Source organism: Leuciscus leuciscus (assembly GCF_965113295.1).
Source record: "Leuciscus leuciscus genome assembly, chromosome: 5".
NCBI classification, from domain to species: domain Eukaryota; kingdom Metazoa; phylum Chordata; class Actinopteri; order Cypriniformes; family Leuciscidae; genus Leuciscus; species Leuciscus leuciscus.
Genome location: NC_138729.1, coordinates 32,929,890 through 32,956,605, shown reverse-complemented (window position 1 = coordinate 32,956,605; position 26,716 = coordinate 32,929,890). Strand labels below are relative to the sequence as shown.

At 36.3% G+C, this 26,716-nt stretch overlaps 1 protein-coding gene across 5 annotated transcripts; it reads right to left on the bottom strand.

The window, feature by feature from the left end:
• Positions 1-730: 730 nt before the first annotated feature.
• sh3glb2b (SH3-domain GRB2-like endophilin B2b) lies at positions 731-26,578 on the bottom strand. Of its 5 annotated transcripts, XM_082170669.1 has the most exons (12): positions 26,428-26,578; positions 23,722-23,863; positions 22,117-22,245; positions 19,312-19,445; positions 18,315-18,407; positions 11,504-11,566; positions 8,735-8,758; positions 7,748-7,837; positions 6,184-6,284; positions 5,933-5,947; positions 5,147-5,393; positions 731-1,545 (listed from the first exon to the last, which is right to left on the bottom strand). In XM_082170669.1, exons 1-12 carry the CDS (start codon positions 26,488-26,490, stop codon positions 1,438-1,440), a joined length of 1,209 nt encoding a protein of 402 aa, XP_082026795.1. In that variant the 5' UTR covers positions 26,491-26,578; the 3' UTR covers positions 731-1,437. The 5 variants fall into 5 exon arrangements, with proteins under 5 accessions (XP_082026795.1, XP_082026796.1, XP_082026797.1 ...); XM_082170670.1 differs by lacking the exon at positions 5,933-5,947; XM_082170671.1 differs by lacking the exon at positions 8,735-8,758.
• Positions 26,579-26,716: the final 138 nt, after the last annotated feature.

The window sequence follows — 26,716 nt, the reverse complement described above, 5'->3', positions numbered from 1 at the left end:
AGATATTCTTACGCAAGTACGAGAGACCTCTCGTAAGAGAACCGTGCAGTGCAGCCTTTTAAACTTGCCGGTGCAGTGACAAGCGCCTCTCACTGCTCTGCGCCTCCGCTTCTGCTGACTTCAGTCACGTGACGCTGGTTCTGAACGAAAACGCGTTGTGGAAACGCGTTGGCCTAGTACTTTTTGTCCCTCTCTGCTATTATAGTTTGATCATTGGCATAGGTATTTGTACACCATTGAGGGCATATTTATGAATAAAAATATTGATTTTAGATAATAAAATACCTAAAAAGCTACACATAGTCCCTTTAATCAAATAAATGCAGCCTAGGTGAGCAGAAGAGACTTTTTAAAAACATTCAAAATCTTACCGATCCAAAACCTTTGACTGGTAGAGTGTATGCTAAAATCATGTGAGTTTTATAGAAAAAAATTCCAGGAATTTTGGAATCTTCTCTACACAAGACTTATCTTGACTGAGGTGAGTCAAGTTTGTTTTGGAAAAACAATCTTTCCCAATCACTGCTTTTTGTTTCCAAGCTGCCACACCAACTTGTCAGTGCAGTAGTGATGTAAATTTACAAGCATGATGAAGGCTCACATTGCAAGATCTGTATTTTTGTCAAACACGAACAGAGTGAGAATTAAAAACCAGACATTTTTTAATAGCATCTGACCACTAAGTATTGGACACGACCACCCTCATTAGACGACAACATCTAGATCAAGACCCAGTAAAACTCTCTTTATTAGATATTCAAATTGTATCCATTCAATATGCATTGCTTTTTGGAACAAGCACAGAACACCAAGACAAAGGAGGGAAGGTGCTGACTGAGCAGATGTGAATGTGAATGTGAACTTGAACAAGTACTAATGAGGGTAAATAAATTCAAAATTTCACAGTAAACCACATACTGTACATCATAACCACACCTAATACCTTTACAATCTTGTCAATCATTGACAAAACACAAAAATGCCTCTTTCGGAATCAAACACTCTGATATCAAACCAAGACCACCATATAAGCTTGATGAGTGAGACGACATGCAAAGAAACAAAGTCTAGATGTTTAGTGTCTTCAGAACATGATCACACACACACACACTTCCATCCAGCTCAAACACAAAGCTTTTCGGTTAGTTTTCTTCACTTTGAGGGGAAGAAAGATTCATAGAAATCTAGCAGTCACAAATAAAATCAGTTATTTTAAGAAATGCCTTATTTAGGACTGTGTTCAAATGAAACAACATACACAGAACAAGGGCCAAAAAAAAAAAAAAGAACAAGACAGACCTAGATGTAAATCTAGGTATAAAAAAAAAAAAAAAACTAAATAGTACGAAACCAGGTAAATTCAGTGTTCAGGAGTGCTTGAGTATTTGTTCATGCATAATTGAGTGTGACTTTGCATTTGTGGAGAAGATGAGGCATCTAGCTTAGGAGCTCCAAGTATGTGACAGGCACTTTGCCTTTCTGGTTGCCTCGCTCTCCAATAAGCCAGTCCGGGTCCATTCCGGGCACTGTGTACACCGTAATCAGCTACAGAAGAACAGAAAGAAACAGAGAGAAAGAAAAATCAAGAAGACACTTTGCTGACGGCTGACTGTGTTGCAATGGCCACAGTCCTCCCGAAGTATTCAGACGTGTGTTAACAAATAACATTTGCAAAAACCCCTTTGACGTCTTTTGAGGATTGAGTTTCATAGTCAGGTTTAGATGGATCAGTGAGGCTGAATCATATGAAACTGTCTGGCAGCCTTCCATGAGGGAACATTAGAGATTTTTCCTGACAGGGTTCAAAATTACAACCTTTACACTGTAAAAAAAGAAAAGAAAAAGAAATCTGTGAAATTTTCGGTAAAGAGGTTGCCAGACCTTCACTGTAAAAAATACCAACTAAAGTACTAAAATGCATTTTACCTTTGTAATAAAGAACCATTAAAAAGCACAGGGAATGTCAATTTATGTTTGTTTTTTTCACTGTAAATTACGAGATGGCTGATAGTTTTTCACTTCCAAAAACTGTAAAATTAAACCATACGAGAAATATATCAATATAGCCCTGGAAATTTCTAGGCTTGATTACTGCAATTCTCTTTTGGCTGGACCTCCATCATGTGCAATCAAACCTCTACAAATGATTCAGAACATTGCAGCACGTCTTGTCTTCAACGATCCCAAAAGTGCCCACATTACACCTCTCTTTATCTCTCTTGCACTTGCTGCTCGCATCAAGTTTAAGGCATTGACGCTAGCTTACAGATCTACCACAGGCTCAGCACCCTCCTACTTCCATTCGTTCTTACGAGTCTCATCCTTACCAGAAGCCAACGATCTGTAAATGAGCAACAGCTCGTGGTACCATCGCAGAGAGGCACAAAATCACTCTCCAGAAAATTGTTCGTTCACTGTTTCTTGCTGGTGGAATGATCTCCCCACCTTCATCTGGAATGCAGAATCCTTGACAACATTCAAAAGACAGCTGAAAACTCATCTCTTTTGTGAGCACTTAACCTCATCATAATTTATTTATTTTTTTATCGATGCTTTCACTTTCCTTTAATCCCTCCCTATTCTAGCTTATGCTACTCTAAGCAATGTCTAAAACTTGAACAATGTCTCTTCATGATGAATTGCTCACTGTATTCCTCATTTGTAAGATGCTTTGGATAAAAGTGTCTGCAAAATGAATAAATGTAAATATCACTGTATAGAGTTACTCAGTTACTCACGTAACCCAAGTTCCCTGAGATAACGGGAACAAGCATTGTGTCAGTTGCTGACGCTATGCACTCGCACAGACAAATTGCATTTCAGCCAACCAAAACGGGCGGTGCCACCTGCCTATATAAGTCAATCGCTGAATGCACCAAGCATCGACTCTTGGTAGCGTGCAAGGCGAGGTCGGTTGCCCTGCGCAGCTCGGCCGAGCTTGGCCTGGAACATTTGAAGGACCGCTATCATGTGGAGAGTGGATCCAGCTTGACCAGCCATGGAGTAGGCTCAGGTTGTTAAAGCAGATGTGGTCTTGCATGGCTTAGAGGGGTGAACAGCCTTGGCTTTCCATCCCAGGGCAGTGGTCAGGCAGAGATGCACGGCAACAGCCTCAAATGGGTCCAAGCTGAAGAGTGGACACGGGCCGAGTCTGGGGCACTTAGTAAGTTTGCCATGAAATTCTGGAGAGAATGGGTCAGGTCTCTGGTGGGGGGCTTGCTGGCGGAACCACTAGTTGAGGCGGCTGCGGGCAGGCTCTTCTGGGGGATGACCACTCCAAGTCGAGCTCTTTATCAGCCTTGGTCAGGACACGGATGCGTTTGGCGTCCAGACCAGGGCTGACATCAGCTGGCTCCTCAGGCCGCAGGGAGAGGAGTCCTCCATGGAGTTCGACCACTCATCCGCATCAGATACTCCCAATGACAGTGCCACTGGCAAATTACTTCTTGGAACCCTGTGAAAGAGACCAAACCACTCACACTAAACAAGGGCACTGGTCTTTGCAGGAGAAGAGCATCGGGGAATGGGGAGAGTGATGCATTCAGTGATGCTCCTGAATCAGTCTCGCCTAATAGCTGCAGGGGAGAAGTGCCGTTCTCAGTTTCGATTGCAGTCAGCACTGATAATCTGCTGCTGGGGCTCTTCTAGTCTTAGCCTCAGAAGTCATGACAACAAACTCCTTCATGGAAGAAGAACGCCGTCGTGTTTACAACTGTGACAATGAGCGCTTACCAGGATCAACTAAACGCTGGATTTTGTATGTGAAATTCGCGGCTCCATTGTTGCAGTAAACTGCCACATCTTTAATTAATAATTTAGAGATGCACACCGGTCTGTTATTGCAGAGACATTTTCAAGCCCCTAAACATGTCGCAGAACAAAACGAACTGTGATTGGTTATGTTACATGTCAGTCAAATGTCCTCTTGGGCAGTCCTTGACCAATGAAAGCTGCGATAGAGTCCAGACCTTCTGTCGTCAGAAGGTCTGACTACGCGAGACTAGGGCTCTTCCACAGCAAGCAGGAAGGCTTCTTCTGAGTCAGCGAGGAGATGATCTTTGCGCTGAAGGAGAAAGATTCTGACGATATGGAATTCAGCGCCGTATTTATATAGGCAGGCGGTGCCACCTGTTTGCCATTTGTCTGTGCAAGTGCACAGACGTGGTTCAATCAGGCTTAGAGTGAACCGTATCAAAATGGAACTTACTGTTAACCAATTAACAAGTGTTTACCGTAGTATAAAAATAAAAAAAATTACCAGCCCAATCCTTTAAACACAAGGCAATGTCACAGGGACTGTAAACAAACTCACTTTTAAATTGACAACACTAGGCAAGAAAAAATTAAATAAAAATATATCACAAAGTAACAATGTAGAGAGCTAAAAAAGAAAGTAATTTATAAAAACAATAGTAGGGTTAGAAAATAAAATACATTTGTATAATTTATTTTATAATAATTAAATTATAAACAATTATAATACAATTTATATCATTATTTATATTATGTATAATTATTTTTAATTTTTTTTATTTAAAATTAAATAGCTAAACAAATACAATTTATATAATTACTTATATTATGTATAATTATTTATTAATATTTAAATTTATTCAAAATTAAATGGCTACGCAGATTCCATTAAAACAAATTCTCACTACATTACATACTAAACTTACCAAAAATCACTCATTCTGATATGTGACCCTGGACCACAAAACCAGTCACATGGGTAAATTTTTTGCTTTCCACTGATGTATGATTTGTTAGGATAGGACAATATTTGGCCGAGATACAACTATTTGAAAATCTGGAATCTGAGAAAAAAAAAAAAAAAACATTGCGAAAATCGCCTTAAAAGTTGTCCATTTATGTTCGCGATTGTGCTGCATTCACTTACAAAAATAAATGTTTTATATATTTATGGTAGGAAATTTACCAAATATCTTCATGGAACATGATCTTTACTTAATATCCTAATGATTTTTGGCATAAAAGAAAAATCGTACAAAGACCCCTACAATGTATTGTTGTTGGCTATTGCCACAAATATACCCGTGCTACTTGTGACTGGTTTTGTGATCCAGGGTCACAATGAATGTTAATGACTGTTAAGGAGGGAAAACCAATTTCGATCATGCCCTACCTCATCCGAGAGAAGGGAAAGTTCACTTGTATCTGCAGCATCATAGTCATACAGCACTTTGGCCTTGCGAGTGCCAGTGGCGGGAGGCTTCACTTCCTCAATCTTCAGGGTGCTGGACTCAAGGGCATTGGAGGGGTTTGGGGGACGACTAGGTGAAGAAGCCCCAGGTAGAGTTGCAGTGGAAAGGGGAGAAGGGCCTGTCGACACCCCTGATGTGGAGGCATTCACAGCAAAGGCATTAGGAAACCTGGAAGCACAGATTAAAAATTAGACAGATTTCATTTAGGCTCTTATTCACATATAAACACACATGCATAGAGTGCATCACATATGGTAAATACAGATTAAAAAAAAAGATTAACAACAGTCTTATGGGTTTGGAATGACATGAGGGTAAATGATGACAGAATAAAAAAAAATTGAAAGTGAAATGAATGAATGAAAGTGACACGTGACGGCCAAGTATGGTAACCCATACTTGGAATTTGACCTCTGCATTTAACCCATCCAAGTTAATGCACACACAGTAGCAGAGTAGTGAGTAGTTAACACACACACACACTGCAAACGTGGATACACACACCCAGAGCAGCGGGCAGCCTTTGTGTGGCGCCCGGGGAGCGATTAGGGGTTAGGTGCCTTGCTCAAGCAACCTTTGGGTTACCAGTTCAACTCCCTAACCACTAGGCCATGACTGCCATGACTGATAGTTGAATGAACTATCCCTTTAAATTTAGTCTGTAAACTCTCTTCCTTTTTCAGCGTGATGAAAAAAAAATTACTCACGTATCTCCGTTTGCACTGAGAACAGAGAAAAGAAAAAAGCAGAAAAAAACAGTTGATTTCAAGAAGTCTTGTGATTTTCTTTACTAGAAACCAGTTGCTAAAAAGGGAATGTGTGGGATAAACCCTGTTTAAACTAATACTTGGTTTTGTCACATCTATCCATATCAAGAATAGACTAATGTGAACTAAAGTAAACTACCAAAGTGTTTGTTTGTTGTTTGCAGTTTGCAGTGATTAACTGAAGTTCTCACCTGCTCAGCTCTTTCTGAAGGTCCTGCATGTGCTTGTGACACTGTATGTAATAAGCAGCCTGTGCTTCCACAAATTCATGCAGACAACGCAAGTGGTTCACCTGCAATAGAAAATCTATTTGAAATAGTCTCTTTCTTTATGTCCTTAATTGAAAGACACATTCAAAGTTTGGGGTAAGATTTTTTAAATGTTTTTGTCTCTTACGCTCAACAAGGCTGCAATTATTTGATCAAAAATACAGTTAAAAAAACGTAATATTACAATTTAAAATAACCGTTTACTATCTGAATATATTTTAAAATGTATTCTATTAAATCATTCTAAAATTCTGATTTGGTCCTCAAGAAAAATGTATTATCAATGTTCAAAACAGCTGTGCTTAATATTTTTGTGGAGACTCTGATAAATTATTTTTTTTCAGTATTCTTTGATGAATGTAAAGTTCAAAAGAACAGCATTATTTGGAAGAAATCTTTAGTAATATTTTGTCTTCACTGTCACTTTTTCTACAGGTATGTCACTTTTAATTTAATGCATCCTTGCTGATTAAAAGTATTAATTAGGAGATCTTCAGGAGATTTTTTGAGAGGTCTGTAAAGAAGCAGAGCCTTAAAAATGATTGGTGATCCAAGCCATTTTCTTTATAAGGAATATGAGCTGATGCCCTCGGGTAGGAGATATATTTCAAGCATCCTGTTGAAAAGGTATATATATTCTCTCTATTTCCAACATCACTTAAATTATTGAACAATAGGTAATTATTGGTGTGTGGGTGAGGGTAGATGTGCAATGAGTTAGGTATTGTGTATTATTATGCGACTCTGTGGAATACTTGATTCTGATTGGTCAATCGCGCCATCCAGTGATAAGTTATTCCTAGATAACAACCTCTGAAAACAGATAACGCAGGCTCATCCGGGTTACTGAAGTCAGCAGCGCTATATGCTTGCTAGGAATGTTTTTTTTCTTCGTGGACGTTTTGCATTTGGTTAATAAAATATTAAAACTCAGTCAAATCAATATTTTGTGTAGAGTTATTTAATTATGCCATCCAGTATCATGGACTCGCTCTCTCTTGTTTCATACAAACACAGCTGCTGCCATTTTGTGACTATTGTTTTGTACATTGTTGGATTATAAGATACAAACAAGTATGATTTTAAAATGGTTTAATCTGAAATTAATATCTCTTATCTCCATTAGTATTTATGTGGCGAAATGCTGTGTAATAAGTGGCAAGACTGTACACCGTGTCTCTTAAATGTCGGGGTTCTCATCACCCTGTCGGGGGTTTATTTTGTGAGAACAACCGGCTGGATGTACATTATCCCTTACATATCTTAGGTGTACTGTAGATATAGTCTAATATTAGAATTGTGAAATGACTGATGTATGCCATTTGGAAATGTTTTGTTTTGTATTGTATGGATGAAGTGTGACTGTATGGTGGATTGTTCTGCTCTCTCAATTGCCTAACTAACTAACACTGCCATTGCAATTTATTCTGTTTGCGCAATGTTTAAAATGAACAGTAATGCGAGTGTGAGAAGCGCAGATACTCACATGTGTGCTGCTGATGCCCTCCAGCAGGAGGCGTGTCACCTCTGCCTGCCTGTCAAACTCAGTCTGAGCCACACGCAGCTCATGCTCTGCCTGGTGGAGCCACAAACACACACAAACAAACATAACAAGAAAAAACACATTATCCACTTACATCAACTACTCCGTCTAGCCAACTTGGATTTGTTTTTTAATTGTTTCTTCCTGTCCAGACAACTAACCACTAGTTCAGTTTTTCTTTCTTGTTTTATAGAAAAAAAGTACTCGGCAACAATATCACTTTTGATTTGACATCATTTCATCTTTTTATGAATCTTTAAAAAATATATTTTTGAGCTTTTTGCCACTTTTTGAAAGGGACAGTAGAGAGACAGAGGGGAAACGGAAATGTTCAAACCACAGCCACCCACATCTCTCACATGACACACATGTCTCAACATCTGCTCGTCATGTGCTCTAACCGCTCGCCTCTCCCTCACTTACACCATTCATGAATTGTTGGTGATTGTAATGCAATTAGGAATAACATGACTGAATTCTGCATCTGCTGTAAGAAAAATGTCTCTTTTGGGAAAAGATAGCATAACAAATACAAAATATCCACTCATAATCATAAATCATGATCATGTTGCCTTGACTGTTTTTTATTTTATTTATTTTTTTACTCTTCTTAACATTTTTACAGAGCACATTATTATTGCTACTGCTTTATACTTCTATATATATCTTATATATCTCTCTCTATATATATATATATATTCAGCAAAGTCTTAAATCATTATTGTTTATAAGAAAATCAAATTTTCTTCTTAAAAACTGACAGATGTATAGATTTGTGTACAGATGGAAATATATGCAGAAGACTATCATTATACACATATACAAACAATTATTACATATATTAATATGCAGTGATTTATTGCTCCCTGATAACTAAAGCGAACAAAGACATGTCTAAAAACAGACAATCTTCAGATGCCCAATACTCACTTTATCAACTTCCTCACTCCAGAGCTGGAACATGCAGCATAACAACGAAAGAAGAACAAGTGATGACAACATAACTTAACGAAAGAAGAACAGTGATGACAACATAACTTAACAACTATAGACCCATCGTGAAAAAAATACTGACTAAAATTCATAAGTTCAATTGGTAACACTTTATTATAACGTTCAGTTGTAAGACATCTATAAGGGGTTAGTTAATGATTAACTAATCATTTACAAAACATTCATAAATTATTAGCAAGTAATATACTAACATTTTATGTATGTTTTGTAAAATCCGTTACAAGTCATTTACAAGTGATTAGTAAATTACTAATTATTTACGAAACATGACTATGCGTTCATAAGTGATTCATAAGTGATATGTTAATTACTTTATGCATGTTTTGTAGATTCAGTTATAAGTCATTTACAATTGATTAGTTAATGATTAACTAATCATTTACAAAACATGAATATGCGTTTCATAAATGTTCTATATATATATATATATATATATATATATATATATATATATATATATATATATATATACTGTATATATATCTTTTTTATGTGTGTAACAGTTAGAGGGTGCAGAAAGTGTTGTAAATGCCTTGTATACATATACAGATCATTTGTAACAGGTAAGTAACAGTGTTCAACACAATGATGTGTAAAAGCATGAATAAATCATTTACAACACTTTCTGCATCCCCTAATCTAAAGTGTAAACTATTCATCACTTGTAAATGTGTTACACATCATTTGTAGATAACATTCGTTGATCTTACGCCTTATTGATTCTTGAAGTGGTTATCTACAAATGAAGTGTAAGACATTTACAAGTGATGAATAGTTTACACTTTAGATTAGGGGATGCAGAAAGTGTTGTAAATGATTAATTCATGCTTTTACACATCTATAACAGGTGTTGAACACTGTAGTGTGTGCTGCAGTGTAAGTGCTGACTGGTGAGGGTATAGACAGCTGTCTTCTCTGAAACACAGAGTCTTTAACCACTGTGCACCTGATGTGAGCAAAACATACAACAAAAATGTAACATCATTTATTAAACATTTATGAAACGCATAGTCATGTTTTGTAAATGATTAGTTAATCATTTACTAATCACTTGTAAATGACTTGTAACGAAATTTACAAAACATACATAATATGTTAGCATATCAATTGCTAATCATTTATGAATGTTTTGTAAATGATTAGTTCATCATTAACTAACCACTTATAAATGACTTACAACTGAACGTTATTATAAAGTGTTACCGTTCAATTTAAGTAACATCAAAAAAGAGACAGTCTAATGTAATCAGACATTTTTTAAATAAAAGTGAAAGAACAAAAGGTATTTTCCCCCCACATTCACTGCAAATGTTCACCGCAGGGGTTTTTCATGTTTTGACTTCTGCAATAACATGACATCAGTATGATTTCAAAGCAACAAATGCAAACTATATTACAGGACCAGTCAAAAGTTTGGACATGCTTGAAGCTGAATATGCTTCTTAAATACTTTTTGAAATAAAACCCAAAATATATTTGTGTGTGTGTGTATATTAGTGCTATCAATCGATTAAAAATAAACATTTTAATATTTTCTCATTGTCTCTATTAAATGGATTTTTTCCTTAAATTTTGCCCATTAATTATAGCCATTCAACATTACAGTTTAATTAAAAGCTATCATTTTTTACATTTAGTTAGCTTTAAAAAAACGACTTTTAAGTGAACTTAAAACAATCTTCACATAAGCCCATTGTAATAAATGACACATTTAGCTGTGCCTTTAATAATTCAGGACTCAACGCTAAGGGTTTTTTCTACTGGCCCAGGGTCGGTTCTGATTTTTACCTGCCCTGCTACAATGTACACAAAAAAAGTTATTGTTGTTTTCGTGTTTTTTTACCAATACCTTGTCAAACAGTGCTTTAAGATCAGCTTTGATCTTAAAGCAGGTTAATGATTTCCCATATTTATAATATAATAATTTATAATAATTTCCCATAATATTTGTAAAGAGTGAGTAGCTGTGTCTAAACTTTTGAGCTGTAATGTATATAATATATATAAAAGGACACACAAACTACAACCCACTATTATGTATTACTAGGGCTAATCAACTGAATACACATGTATTGCATCTCCTGTTGCCAAAACATTAATCAGTCACACGGGGAAAGGCACACAGACACACAACACTGTAAGACGGGAGACGTAAATAAGACAATGTTACTGGGGTAAACGCACAACACTGACAGAGAAAAAAGTCTTGAAAGGAGATGCTACCATCACTGAGCTGTGCTGACGAGACACACAATAACTATTGCATGTCTACTCTAAGAGGGGGTTAACTTAAGGCTTCACTTCTGATTCAAGTTCATACAACCTTTTCTCTGTCACTCAGATATGAATCACCAACTTCACTATCCCACTGCGTGGAATGAAAAAGTAAGAGATGATGGGACGACGGAAAGCTCAAAGCTGTTAGGTGTAATCAGGGAGACTTATTTATTCATTCATTTATTGCTTTAGCTAATGCTTTTCATCCAAAACAACAGTACAGTGTTATACCACCCACATTAAAGAACGGACTGTTGGAGGACATCCTGCTAATCTAAATTTAAAAGGTTTGGTGCAAATATCAGTGGGGAAATATATACAAATAAGGGTATTGTAGAAAGAGAGAGAAAGAAAAAGAGAGAGTGTGGGGGGAAGACTTCTAATGCTAAGGGTCTACAGCCTTCTTACCGCAGATGCACTGGCGGACAGAACATAATTGCGTGGCCTAGTCTCCTGAAAGTCAGGCGCAGCCTACAGGTGGAGGGGGGAAAACAGAGTTTTACAGAGAATAATGCGTCCACATGAACTAACCCAGCAAACAACACTATTTTCAAATGAATAAAAAAATAATGAAAAAAAAAAACACACACACATGACAAACCAGCCTATAACCTCTGCCACACACAAAAACATGGATATTAGGAGGGCAGCTGCAGATTTTTTTTTTATCACTTCACCCCGATAAAATAAAATATAAAGTGGGACGATTTATTTGTATTTTGTTATTGTTACTCAATCTGTTTTCAGTGGTTTTTACTTGCTTCAGTGTTTAAGTATCCAACACATTACTTCCCATAAATAGTAATAATTGTAATTTGTCTTTGTCTTTTGCATTAGTAATCTATTGTAAACAATAATGGTCACATAGACTACAAAAGCAGTTTTTCCTTTGTAACCTTTGCACTGCTGTGGATCATGAAGAGCACAATGCTAAGTTGGCTAATGCCAAGATAACAGCTCTGAGTTTTCTCCAATAATGCCTGATGAGTTTGGAGAACACCTAACAAGAGATCAGAGACCATTCCTCAGATCCTTCAGATTCCCAGATCCATGTTGGTGCTTCTTCTCTTCAGTTCAGCCCACTCATTTTCTATAGGGGTTCAGGTCACAGGACTGGGATGGCCATGGCAGAAACTTCATTTCGTGCTCAGTGACACATTTTTGTGTTGACTTTGATGTTGGTTTTGGATCGATCCAACCACTGCCCATTATAAGATTTCTAGCAGAGGCCGTCAGGTATTTACTAGAATCCATAATGCCATGCATCTGAACAAGATGTCCAGGGCCTCTAGCAAAAAAATAGGCTTAATCTGTTTAATCTGACTATAGAACAAGGTCTCTTTTAAAATGAATTGAATATGCTGGAGTTTGTTTTTGGATGAGCGAAGAGGACTTTTCTTGAAAACATCCCAAACAACATGTGGTGATGTAGGGGTTGATTGATTTTTTTTAGGCTTTCTGACCCTAAGACTCAATTCTCTGCAATTCTCCATCTGTGAACCTGGGAGAGTCTTTGGCAACTCAAACTTTCCTCCTCGTCATGCATTAAGCAAGGGATAATCCACGGCTAGCCGCGAAGTGCATTAAAATAATTTAATGCACAGCTAGTCCAGGAATACCCTGCTTATACCATGCACATTTGCCAGCATTGACAACTTAAAGCTGTTATTGATGTTTGCAGCACAATATTTGAGCAGAAGGCTTGTTAGATCTAGCATTCTGTCCACTTTGAATCAGGCACACAGATAAAGTAGTGCGTAATATTACATTTATTTGAATTAATTAATTATAGCATTTATTTGAATTAATTATCGAGAGAGAGAGAGAGAGAGAGAGAGAGAGTACCTGCGTCTGTTCAGCTTCTATCTCTAATATTGATAAGTTGCTAAGTTTCTGTGCTTCTGAATGTCTGTGTGTATGTACTCAGGCGCAGCACACTGTGTGCGAGTGACGCATGTATATGTGCGCTTCAATGAAAACAGCATATAGAATGGTGATAAAACTGACTTGGAACTACCTGTGCATTAAAAGGATTTATTGCACACCTTCCAGCCAATCAGAATAGAGTATTCAGAAAAACCATGGTATAAGACAATAGACACACTTCCAGGCAGATTCGAACATCTTTAGTTGATTGGAACTTCTTAATTATTGCCCTGACGGTGGAAATGGGAATTTTCTATTTTAGCTATTTTCTTACAGCCACTTTCTATTTTGTGAAGCTCAACAATCTTTTGCTGCACATCAGAACTTATTCTTTGGTTTTACTAATTGTGATGGATTTAGGTAATCTGGCCTTTTCTGTTTCCTCATATTTATACTCCTGTGAAACAAGTTATAGCTAGACAATTTCATTTTTCTAGTCACCCTGGTGTGCTAAACATTTTTTTTACAAAAATTAATGGGAATATACTTCAGAGATATTTACTCATAATTCTAGGGGTGCCTATAATACGCTGATTTCACGCAGCCGTTATTTTGAAATCGAAAGGGAGGCTCCGGTGGGAAGAAAACCGGAAGTGTCGCCTTTAATCACAGGAGAGTCGTGAATGCGATGGCGTATTGTTGTGTTTAATGTATAAAATTAGTTATTCTAAAACTGTACATACATTTCTTTCATACTTTAGACTATATACAGTGAAATTCATTTATAAATCAAATATTTTTTATATATATAATTCAGAAAGTAAAAAAAGAAGAAGGAATGAACTATATACATATCCTATATTGGATATTAACATCCAATAAGTGTAAATCGCGGCAGCAGCTTCAGGTTGGTACTAGTCCAAGGCATTGTTGTTTATGTTTACTCCCGGGGTTCTTCCCACCGGATCCTCACTTTCGATTTCAAAATGGCCGCTGCGTGAAATCAGCGTATTGTGGCCATCGTGTTTTAAAGAAAAACATTTATTTCATAATGTGAGTTTCCCCCCACTTTTAATTATTTTACTTCAATGAAAGGTTAAAATTTTGAGATTTTTTTTTAATGAAACCCTTTAATGATGTATAAACAATGCAGATTTATTTATACAGCTATTTTTTTAATCATATTTACCAGGGGCATCAATAATTCTGTCCGTGTGTGTGTGTGTGTACAGGGCTTGACATTAATGTTTGTTGCTCACCAGCCACTGTAGCTAGTGGTTTTCCAAAGTTACCCGCCACTCAGCATTTTCACTGGCCACAATTTTGTTGTTGAGAAATGACATTTTATTAGAGGTGTGGCGATACACATCGCATTATTTATTCATTTAGGTAATAAAAATAGACATATGTGAATATTAGCCTTTCAAATGACTTAAAATGCATAATAATTGCATATAATAATGCGTGAATAATTGGTTCAAATAAAGTATCAAAAGCAAGTTATCATTTGGTTTTATTTAACAACTCTGTTAAAATAATTAATGTGCATAATATAAATATAATCAACTTATGTACATTACTTTTTACAATAAATGCCTGCAGAGGGCGCCAATGGCCTGGTGATTGTTGTTGTTACACTTTACAACATGATAAAATCCTTGTTTTAATCAATTGTCTACTTAATCTTTAATATTTGCCTACTTTACAATAGAAATGCAACAACCACTATGAATCTGGAGAAATGATGCACGTTGCATTCCAAGACAAACATTATAAGGAACCTAAACTCACAGCATTTGCAGAGATGGAGTTTGTTAACCGAGCTGCAGAGCTCCATTCATGTAAATAATAACAGAGCAACACTTCGCATAAAACACAAAGCGCGTCAGACTTTATGCGTGTTCCCAAATGCACGTTATTGGAAACCCAAACAAATGGCACATGCAGTGACTGAGTTTGAATGGAGCAGCATTTACTGTGAACAGAGCCGCTGGAAGAAGCAAGTAACCTGTACCCATGTATTTATGTTGTGTTCGGTTCATTTTGAAAATGTTCATGTTATCGCATTTGGACCAATGACTATGCTCACACAGGGTTTTACTACTTACCAAAAAAATAATTGATTATTTTTTGTACTATTAATATAGCATAACGGGAGAATTATAAGCTATTTTCTGTAGGCAGGTCATTTTTGTCTGGGAACACCACAAGTGTAACAGGGTTTTATTCAATTTATATTCAATATATATTATATGCGAAAAAATTATATTCAATCTTTTTGTTAACTTGTTTTCATTCAATTATTTAATTTTTGCCTGCTGGTGGGCCTCATTGATCTGACCTTATACTGGTAAAAAATGACCATCCATTGAAAATAAATGGGGGAGATAGAAAATAAGAGAAACATTTAGTGTTCAGGACAATGTTCATCATGTCCATGTGCACGCATGCATGCACACACATTATTTTGAGTATTACAGGCTTTTCACAGAGATGAACATTATCTATAGATCAATCCTGCCATAATTTTCAAGAAAACAAGTTGACAAAAAGATATTTGATGATAATATAGCCTAGTATTAGGAGAAAAAAAGAAAGAAATTCAGTCAAAAACTGAGGTGCACAAGCTCAGATCAATGAGGCCTACGGTCAACTAGTTCCAAAAAGGAATACAAAACCTGTCCTAATTAAAAGAAAACAAGCTGACAAAAAGATTGAATCCAATATATGGTGACAATATATCGTAACGATCGATTTTCAAAAACATTTTTTACGGCAGGTAATTTTTACCAGGAACACCAAAGGTGCTACAGGGATTTCAACACAGTGTAAGGGTTAAAGCGTCATGCTCTGAAACCTGCAGCGCATATATTTATTTGAAAATAAAATTCTACCCGTCAAAGTGGCTAGTGAGAATGAATGTTACACGCCACTGCGATAATCAACCCGCTTTTGGCAGGATGGTGGGTGTTAATGTCAAGCCCTGTATATATTTGACAACTTTGATTAACTTTTCTGATCCACTTCAAATGTTGACTACTGTATATGTATATTATGTATATTATATACAGTGACTAAGTAACTGCTTGCATGAGCCAGCAAAGTATGAAAGGCAGTTGAGAAAACACACACAAACGTGGATACTCACATCTCCCTCACACTGTGCAAATGACAACAGAGAGACGTGTTAGTGAATACATGGAAAGGAAAAGATCCGACACAGAGCACACAATCAAATATATGTGGCCATTGGAAAGTAAAGAAAACTCTGATGACTGAATCATAATTGTATTTCCATATACACACAAAAGGAACAAATAACCAGGTTCCTTTATAGATATACAGATTTATTGAGGTAGTCATAGTCTAGTCCGGTCTGGTCCTGACCTTAGATAACCCCATTCAAATTTTAACAGGATATGTATCAATAAAATCACATCCTAAATGTGTATATTAGCAAACAGTCTCTATGTAGGAAAGCAAACAATGAAAACATGACTCAAAGCAGGTGACTCATCCCTCAGAGTAGGAGAACATATGAAAGGATCATTTGATAATGATGTTTCCAAATAATGCAAGACTCGAGGAATATCTTGACCCTGTAACTTGAGCCTGTAAATTACCCTTTTGTAATGAGGTAAACAGAATAAACCAGAAGCACCACTTTTACCACTTTTACCACAGGGTGACTCTAATTACAGAGCTCAGGGGCCACTTTAAAAAAAAGATGTGGTGACCAGGGGCTAATGAATAAAATAGTAACAGTATAATAAGGGTTAATTTGTTAACATTAGTTAACTGCATTAACTAACAATTGTTAACTAATGATTAATTTATTTAAATTTATTATTAATCTTTTTTTTGTTTTTTTTTGCATTTACTAATTGTACATTTAGAATTGTTGACAGAGTGAATAAATATATGCTTCCTCTCATGCTGATAGGGTAGACGGTAATTGTTTGATGACAAGTTGATTGGATTGATTATTTGAACGTGCTCCTCCCGAACTTTGTTTATAAAACATCATGTGTAGATTCCGCCATCGCGTCTGTTATAGAAGATATCGACAGCGCATTCATTTTAAAAGAGGAACAGAGAACTGCGATCAAGGCATTTGTCGATCGGAAACGAATGAAAAACATACACATAGACCTACAACCAATCAGAGCAACGGAGTAACTCCGTTGCTCTGATTGGTTGTAGGTCTATCCAACTGAGTGCAGAGGTATTTTCTTTCCTGGTTCAGTTGAAACACGCCCCATAATCACAGCCCAGTGGAGCAGTATCAAACTCACATTCTGACTAGAATGCATATTTGGCGTGCTGTCTGAGGAGAGGGCCACTTAGTATGATGACGTCAGGCTAAGTGGCGCATTATTCAGATGCTATTTTAAGGGCGCATGCTTGGCCATAATGTAGCGTGTGCACAACGCGCATTCACTTTGCTTCTCTCATCTACACAGATGCAGCAGTTGCCATTTTTGCAAACCATACATAATCACAAGGAAAATATTCCACATGAGGGAAATCATTGTGGTGTCCATGAAGATGTGAAAAAATAGACATAAATCTAGCTTACACATTTACCCAAATTATTATACGCCTGTTTAACCAAAGCTTATTTGGGTGGGTTTCTCCCATCCCCATACAATGTCACTTCTCTGTCTTTTACGGCCCTGACGAGAACGTGAACCGCTCCTGGCGCGCCTGGCAAATCCGCCGTTATAATAGCCAACCGCCATGGAACAAGCGCGCCTGCTTTTAAAGGAAATGTGAGATGACGCTCTGATTGGTTTATTTCACGTTATGCCCAAACCACATCTATGAATAATGAAGCTACTTCAGACCAACCCATTTTAGATTTATGTCGGGCACAAGAGTCATTTATCCCGCCAGTATAATAGCAACAGTGCCCGAGATCCGCCCACAAAGTTACTTGCGTTTCGCGTTTGATACTTGCGTTTCAGATCGTTAAAATAGGGCCAAAAAAGAAAACACTGTATCAGCGCCACTGATCGCAGCGGCAACGAGCACCTTGATTTAAAAAACACATTTCAGCGCTAGATCGTCTTTTATTTAACAAACGAACGAAATGAATGCTCTGCTGGTTAACTGGAGATGTTTTATTATTGGAACATTCGTGCCGCGAGATGTTTTATAGGGGGCGGTAAAAAAAGTCAGGCACCGAAAGTTTCGTTCTTATTCGGTCTCGTTACTACCGTTTACGTCGGAACCCATCCCTACCCTTGAGAAATCGGAATCCTATATTGACAGCTCATAAGTGCTTCTTGATAAGTGCGTGGGAGGGTATGAGGTATGTGATGATGATAGAATAAGTGTAAATAAACCTTACAGCAGCCTTGGCCTCTGCTGACTTTGCTTTCTTGAGTCGAGCTTTGCAAACATCTAGGTCAAGGCGCCGGTTCTCAAGCAGTCTTCTCTCTTTCTGAAAACAAAACATACAGACCTTTGAGAAAAAGAACATGTGCTTAACTGTATCGAATGTGTATTTTTTATTGTACTTTGCATCATAAAAGTTTTTTTTTTTTTAAACAGTCCATGAAGACAATATTAATAAAATAAAAGGGCACTTAAGTGTACTTAAAGGGAGTACAATTTCATGATTATTTCTTAACACATTTAGTCAGTTAACTGTCAGTGTCAAAAATTTTGCATACTAAAAAACCTTTTAGTGGGCTCAATTTTTGTGATATCAACTTTAAATTTGGAACACAACTTGGTTAGACTTGGTTAATTTTTTAGCAATTATTTTGTATAAAATAAGAAATGTTTAGCTCAGCACATTTACTAACAGTAAACTGAAACTTCTAAAACTTTTCCATGTTAAGTACTTTCACTTCTGCACTAATCTGTGTAAAAAGTGTCTTTAAAAAAAGACCAACCTTAGGTCTGTATTCCAAAGCATTCCTGAATTACAACCATTTAAGTTCTGACCTCTGTTCAAATGAGGGGTGACAGTTAACACGTTTTACTTTAAAGTACACTTTAAATCAAATAATATTTTGTCAGGCTTTAAAGAAGTAGCCTACTCTTATTTTGATGGGTTAACAAACAAGCTAAAGCACATGTAAAGTAGGCCTATTTGATCATAAATTTAACTAGTGTGTTATTCAATATTACATTTGAAGTTATGTACTAAAATGTAACTTAACTGTAAAATTGTAACTTTTGTGGTCAGGATATTCTTCAATTCAAAAGCAGTACCTATGAACTATTTTACAGAGATAAGTGTCCAAAGAAAACTAACAGATTTTATCAGCCAATGTATGTTAGCCAACATACTAGATGGAAGTGAGCCATCTAATGCCAAGATTATGTATTTCACTTACAGAAATCGTTTTCCAGTCCCCCTCGAGAAAGTTCCTCAGAGGTGTGAGGAAGTTGATGGCTGATGTATGTAAGAATTCCCGCTCTGCTCCACCTAACCTCTTCTGAAACTCTCCAACAGTGATCAAAGTACTGCCTGGTAAACAATCACAAAACATAACATTACATACGATTCCAATTACATTTTCAATGTTTTCCTGTCAAATAATTTTCAAGCTTGTTTAACTAACCAAGAAAATTTCATGGAAATTGCTTCGAGCAGTTTGGTTTGCACATTTTTAACTCATTTCGATGAGAGATGAACATTGTGTGATAAGATTATCAGATGTAGACAAAACAATCTTTGACTCATCTCACCTTGTTACGCATGTAAGCATCTTCATCATTCAGCTTAATGAATATATTCTTCAGTCACAGTCCTAAACTCAATGAATCACTTATGAACCACTTACACCTGCTATGAACCACTTAGAGATGCTCTGATTCTATGTAAATGAAACAATTTTGTTTTCATTTGTTTTTTCATGTTTCTATATATTAATATTTATTTTGGTAGTGGTCCTGATTTTTTTTTTTTTTTTATAAAATTGACATGTCTTGCAGTGACATGATTATATTAATTTAAGTATTTAACAGGCACTATTATTTTAAATTATTAGGGGTGTAACAATATTTTGTGTCACAATATATTGCAATACAAAAATGCAACAATATGTATCGTGAATAGTGGCAATCTGTATTGTGCATAGTTCACCCAAAATTAAAATTACTATGTGAGAAAAAAATTCAAGTTTACATAGTTTTAGTTTCAGTACTACATTAAACTACTATATATATATAAATGTAAAATGCAATGTTTGTGGCTCCTGATGATGCCATATGTCTTATATAACCAGTAAAAATTGCCCTACATTATTTTAAATATATCTAGTCAATGACAGAGTGCAAGCATATATTAGTCTAAAATAATTCTGTATTTTTAGCTTCAGAATCATGAATATTTTTATTCTGGTGTCAGAATAATTGGGTTACCAGCACCAAGTCCAAGCCTATTCATTTCCACCCCCAATAAAATACAAAATTTAGCATTTTAATCAACAGTACATTTTTTGTTAACCTTTTACCATATGTCTTACCATATCATAATAATCTTGCATTGTGAGTTCAGTATTGTGATATGTATCGAATCGTGACATGAGGGTATCGTTACACCCCTATACATTTTTACACAAATTTTATGATTTCGTAATAATAATTGAGAGAAAAAATACATATACTCTGTAACTAGTTATATATCAAATGGTTAAAGAATCATACACAGATATACACAATCACTTAGAAAATTCTAAAAGCATCTGTGAAAAACTGTTTGCCAACAATCTCTGTTTAGAGAGGGCAAGTGCACCATCTAGTGACACATAGCTTGCAGCAAAACATTAACTTGATTTGGAGACTTGCAAAGCTAGATTACCTCAAAATGCAGCATAGTGTATAACAATCACTTGTCAAGAATCAAACAAATCATAAATTATTTTTTTGTCATGTCAGAAGCGAAAAAAAAAAATAGGCTAATATAGATGAGAGCTTGGCCAGCAGTGATCCTGACTCACATCGTGCCATAGGCAAGGTCAGGCATGAGGCACAGCATCCCAGAGCAATTGAGTAAATACAAATATCTTCTTTTATTTTATTAATTAATATGTACTGGCTTCTAGTAGGGAAAAACAGATAATTTTCAAGGTCATACTTTATATTAGGTGTCTTTAACTACAATGTACTTACAAAAAATTGTTAGCTACAATGTTCTTATTGTGTTCTTTAACAAGATGTTATACAGATAAGTTTAGGGACAGGTTAAGTGATATGGTTTGGGTTAAGGGAAGGGTCAACAGTGTAATTATAAGTGCAGGTATTTTTTAACCTTTGGACAAAAACTGTTATAAAAATGTGAAGCTTTGGAGCACAGACTTATGGTTCTGTTCCATGAGGGCTTGGTCTCATTTTAAAGAAGACCCTTGGCAGAAGTATAAAAAAATACAAATAAAAAAATAAAATGAAACAAAAAAGTTAGAGGGGCTAAGTTTACGAAAATGATTTATGAACATTATTTTATATTAAAATATGTATATTTAATAAAACTTATCGAATTCAAAAACTGCTAGAAAATTTTAGGTTGATATCTCAAAAAATTTGCTTTCAGTAAGATTTTGTTTGGGCGCAATACCACATTTTTCCAATTAAATGCCAGCAGAGCTCCACTGGTACACAGAGCTCTGGGATTTGGGGTTTGCAGTACCATACAGTTTTTCTCTCTCAAATATTACACGCACACAATTTTTTTTTATTAGACACAAACCACACTCCAATTTTCTCTATAATATGCAGAAGCAGAAAACAGGAAAAAGCAAGTATTTGCTTTATAGGCCAAACCTGATCAAATGGCACCATCTTGTAAAATATTTTAATTCTGAAGCCTTGCCAACAGAATGAAAGCCTACTAGCATCGACTGCATAATTTTACAGTTAAATGGCCTGTGATTAAAAATTGCAGTTTTAATGGGACAGTTTTGTTCTTAAGGTCCTGAGTGTAACTATTTTGTGTGCCTACACTGCCTAGTGTAAAATAGGTTTATTAAAGGAAATGGGGGTGAAATAGCCAAATTCCAATAAAACTACAGACTTGTGCCAAAATGTATGCAGTTGGCATTAATGCAGGCAAAATGATCATTCATTTTTTTTTTACAAAAATTGAAAAAGGGTTAAATATATTATATTAGATTAATTTTCCTCTGGTTGGTTGTACGAACCATATGGAGTTCCTGGCCCAAATTCCTTTGCAGCATCCTGCATATACTGTCCCAGCAGCTCTGCATTGGTGGTTCTGGATGGGATCTTTCTGTCTAATTTCTCATAGAAGAACTCTTCAATACGGGCACCTAAACAGAGATTCATATCAGTAAGATAGACATCATGCTTTATTCAGTCAGTTTATTCAGTTTTGATAACCAGATCTGGTTAAGATATTCAGATGACTGAAGAACAAGCTTGAGCTTGTGTCTGGCTAAAACCACAAGATTCATTCTCCTTTTTCAAACAAACTATCATGACAAAGGCATAGTGAGAAGAGCGAAATCCACACATTGTGTCTAAAAAAACTAAACATCATTCATTGGGCGAAGGAATTAAACTGGTAACCTAAAGCACAGGCCATGTGGAGTAAAGACAAGACTTACCAGTTTGGTCAACTGGAGCATGGAGAAAGTTAGAAAGAACAGGTTAGTGTTCTTACTAGTACACAATCACTAGGTCATCAGAACCTCTTGCAATTACTTAATAAAACTTAAATACTGCAAGGTACTGCAGTCAAAGTTGAGTTCTAAAGCATCTGAAACCCGTGGCCTTATCAATGATCCAGGAATTATTACAGAGTATTAATATAAAATATTTGTTGTTGTTGTTTACTCTGTTGTTTGCTGCCGATATAAAAACAGATGTTTGACTCAAATGTAAGAGATATACCCTACTGTACAAAAGTTTGGGGTGGGTAAGATGTTTAATGTTTTTGAATGAGCTCATTAATGTTCACCAAAGAAATCGTTCTGATATGCTGATTTGGAGCACAAGAAACATTTTTTCTTATTATCAATGTTAAAAACAGTTGTGCGGTCTAATATTTTTGTGGAAACTGTGACATGTTTTAAAGAATATGAAGTTCAAAAGAACAGCATTTACTTGAAACAGAATTTTTGGGTAAGAATGTGGAAGTCGTTGGTATCACCTTTGATACATTTAATGTGTCCTCGCTGAATAAAAGTATTAATTAATATAAAACATTTGAACAGTAGTTAGGAAACAAGTAATTTAGCAGACAGTCTTATCCAAAGTGCCTTCCAGTACACTTATAACAGGGAAAGTCCCACTGCAGTAACCTGGTGTGAAGTAAGAGCACACTGACGATTAACAGCTCAGATTTAACCGCTATGCAAGTTTGATGTCCATCTCAGCACTCTTGTGAAACATTGCATTCATATAACGTGATACCTCCTGACATGGTGACACGTGAGAACCATTGCTGTTTTAAGATGGTTGTCAGGCATTATATTTCACTGGCTGGCTGTACAGGAATTAAGCAGACATTTGATTTCTCAAATTAAACTTTTTTTTTTTTTTTCATGGTGTAATAAACCAAATGGTGACATTAAAGTAAATTGATTCAGAAGCCAACAAACAGATGTTCCTGTTCATCATGTTAATGGGAAATGTCAACAACATTAGACATTTTCCAACACATTTAAGGCCACACATTTCAAACCATATTCAATAACAAAATATTTTCTTTAAGAAAATGCAATACAGGGGCTTAGGCATATGACCCAAGATCTTAAACATGAAATGCCCATGTAGATTCTTACTTGGGTTGGGTTGAAGCAGCACCTCGGTCTGTCTGAAGATCTTTTCGGTCCAGTTTTTGGTGCAGTCTGCTCGAGCGATCAGGTTCTCCAGATGCGCATCTAGCTCAGTCTTTTCTGCCTGGCCAAGCTTCTCCTCTGTGTACTGAAGAACACATGAAACAATTCAGACTGCCAAACCAGATGTTCATATCAGCAGCTCTTTATGGGGTAAAAGAACGTGCATTATTTTCGCTCTAACACTTTTTTTCAGAATGCTAAACTAGATGTGCAAATGTTAGTCTGTTAACAAATAATGAGCAGCATTCCTGTACTCTTCAAAGACCGAATATTGTCAGCAAGAAAAGGAGAAGAACTCTTACAGTTATTCACATGATTTGCTGGCATTATGACTTTCTTCCTATCAAAAAATAACAGGTAAAAAAAAGGCCAACATAACCATACATTACTAAAAAACTGTTCTCTGAGAGCAGGCCTAAAGTATAGGCAGTAATCTACAGCTCATATATGCACTGGCTCTGACTGCAGTAACTCCATGAGAAAACTTTGAGTGATAATGATCTGCTCCCAAATAAATCCCTGACAGGTACAGTAGTAGTGACTGGCTAAGCAGGGATGCTTAAGGTGATTGGCTGATAGGGATGGGGACACCCCCTCCATCTGGTCCCTAGACAGCAAACAGTGTTGAGTTCTTCATTTGTTTACTGTTGTGTCTTCTCAGGGGAGAAATAACAAGAATAAAATGGAAGAGGGTCAGACAAGGTTTTGGCACAGGTTTGTTTGGGCCTTTGCAGATTATATTCACTTAATATCCAGATATGGAGGCTAAAACCTCAGTCAATGTTGAAAATCAGTAGCTAACAGCTGACCAAATGCTCTCTGGCTCTCCTGGAATAGAGCACTCCGACAAGGTGAAAAAATATATAATGCTGGTGTTTGATATTTCACTCACACACAGGGAATACCCCTGCTGACTGAGCATAAAATTCAGGCTTAAGGTGAAAGAGGAAAAAAGGACATATAAATCACATTTACACGCTGCGACTCAGCATGAAGGATTCCGTCAAGGCTACATCTTCAGCTTTGAATGCATGTCATTTTCTTGATGACTAATTGTATCTATTCATACCACATGTAATGTCTTTGGATCATCACATATTGGTTCAAGTTATCAGTTAACTATCAATCAAATAAAATTCTTGCATTTTGTATTAAAGTCCGTGTGAACTGGAAGCTGCGACCAACTTTACTTCAGTATATTGACGTATTTTCAGAGTGAAACAGAATACTGAATGAGAAAAATAGTTGGCATGGCTTGTTTTTTTTCCCACTGGGAATTAATTGGATCTAGAAAAGTAGGCGTTCCATTCAGCTCACTGTCAGGGGAGGCTATTCCAAAGGGGATGTAGCCTACATTTACAGATTTTGATTAAAGATTACAAAGAATTTTTTTTTTGTTGGTGTGTGTGTGTGTGTGTGTGTGTGTGTTAACTTGCGAGGATGAATTGTTTACCATAAGACTAGTAATGTGTGCTAACAAAGTACATTTCATGCTGACTTTAATTGTATTTTTTTGTGATAATAAACCTATAAAAGTTGTATCCTTTAGAAATAATGAATCCATTTTACTGAAAATATCATCAGTTCTGTCACAACATACAGACAGTTTCAGCCTAGAAAATAAATTATAAATATTGGAATGAATAAAAAATGATAATAAAAAAAAAACAAAGTTTTTATGCCAAACCACCCACATCATGGAAACAGATTCAGTCACACATACACACCAGCTGGCCAGACATCGTTCAGTGCTCTACATACAAGAAGAAATGTATTAAAATCTCTCTGATGTTGTTCAAAAACCTTTAAGATTTTCTTTACAGCAATTAAATACTTAATATTAATACTGCTTAAAAAAGCAACTTTTTTTTTTTTAAACACAAAGTATCAAATGAGTGATAAACAGCTTTGTGTGATGAACACAATGAAACTGAAATTTAAGAAATTACTCTGAAGATAGCATTTTTCTCATTTTTGGAGCCGTCCAATTGAACAGGTATCTCTTCCATTTTATGGGGGGAAACAACTAGCATGAACAGTAGTAGAACATATTTTGTGTTCAGTGGAAGAACCAAAGTCATAGGGGTTCAGAACAACATGAGGGTGAGTAAATGATGACAATGTTTTCAATTTGTGGGTGAACTGTCCCTTCAAACTTTGTTAACTGTCTTGTGGTGATTATAACGGAGTATATATATTTTTTAATTAGCTGATTTTTTGGGGGGACAAACTATAACATAAGCACCTCTAAACATGCATCTTAAAAATAAAAACAATTAACTATTCTCTAGTGAACGGTGAATACGCTGTAAGCGAGAATTCAGCTGGTGACTGTCACATGAACAGCCATTAATAATGGATACGGGCTTGGCTTGCGTCTATCGGCTTACAATGGCGAGGAAAATACAGACCATCGTAAAATGACATAAGGAGTGTTCGCTTGAACAATGACAGATAAATTAGAATTTACAGAAAGCGACGTGTCTGAATAATCGCGTAAGAGTCCATAAAGGCCAACAGAGCGAAGCTGTTCGTCCAGTCATTCACTCGAGCTGCTGCGTTCATCCATCCTACTGAATTATACGCACGTCACTTATGGCTGAACGCAACTCCCGTAAAGTACACAGAAAGCACTGGGTCATTTCATACCTGAACAGCGCGAGTGAAGAAGACGCCTGCATCGGACGCTAGTTTCTTGACATTGAAATCCATAGTGTCAGCGTTTTCACTGTGTGCGTTTCAGCAACATCAGCTTGTTGGTTGTCCCTGCAACGGGATCGACTGTGCAGGATGAGGCTGAATCGACAGCGCAACCTGGAGTTTAATGATCTTACCATCGGTTACATCAGCCATCCTCTACTCAGCCTGCTTTAAACCCCTTTATTACTGTAGTTATTTTGAACACAGTATTTTGAGTATTGTAACTAAATAAAATTCT

Excerpts from the sequence above, each read along its gene's own strand:
- sh3glb2b (XM_082170669.1), bottom strand. The coding sequence starts at position 26,490 with ATGGATTTCAATGTCAAGAAACTAGCGTCCGATGCAGGCGTCTTCTTC. Across the intron at positions 19,446-22,116 it reads TGGGCCAGGAACTCCATATG|GCAGTACTTTGATCACTGTT; the intron begins GTTCGTACAACC and ends ATTGTTTACCAG. Across the intron at positions 18,408-19,311 it reads GGGACTGGAAAACGATTTCT|AAAGAGAGAAGACTGCTTGA; the intron begins GTAAGTGAAATA and ends TTTTGTTTTCAG.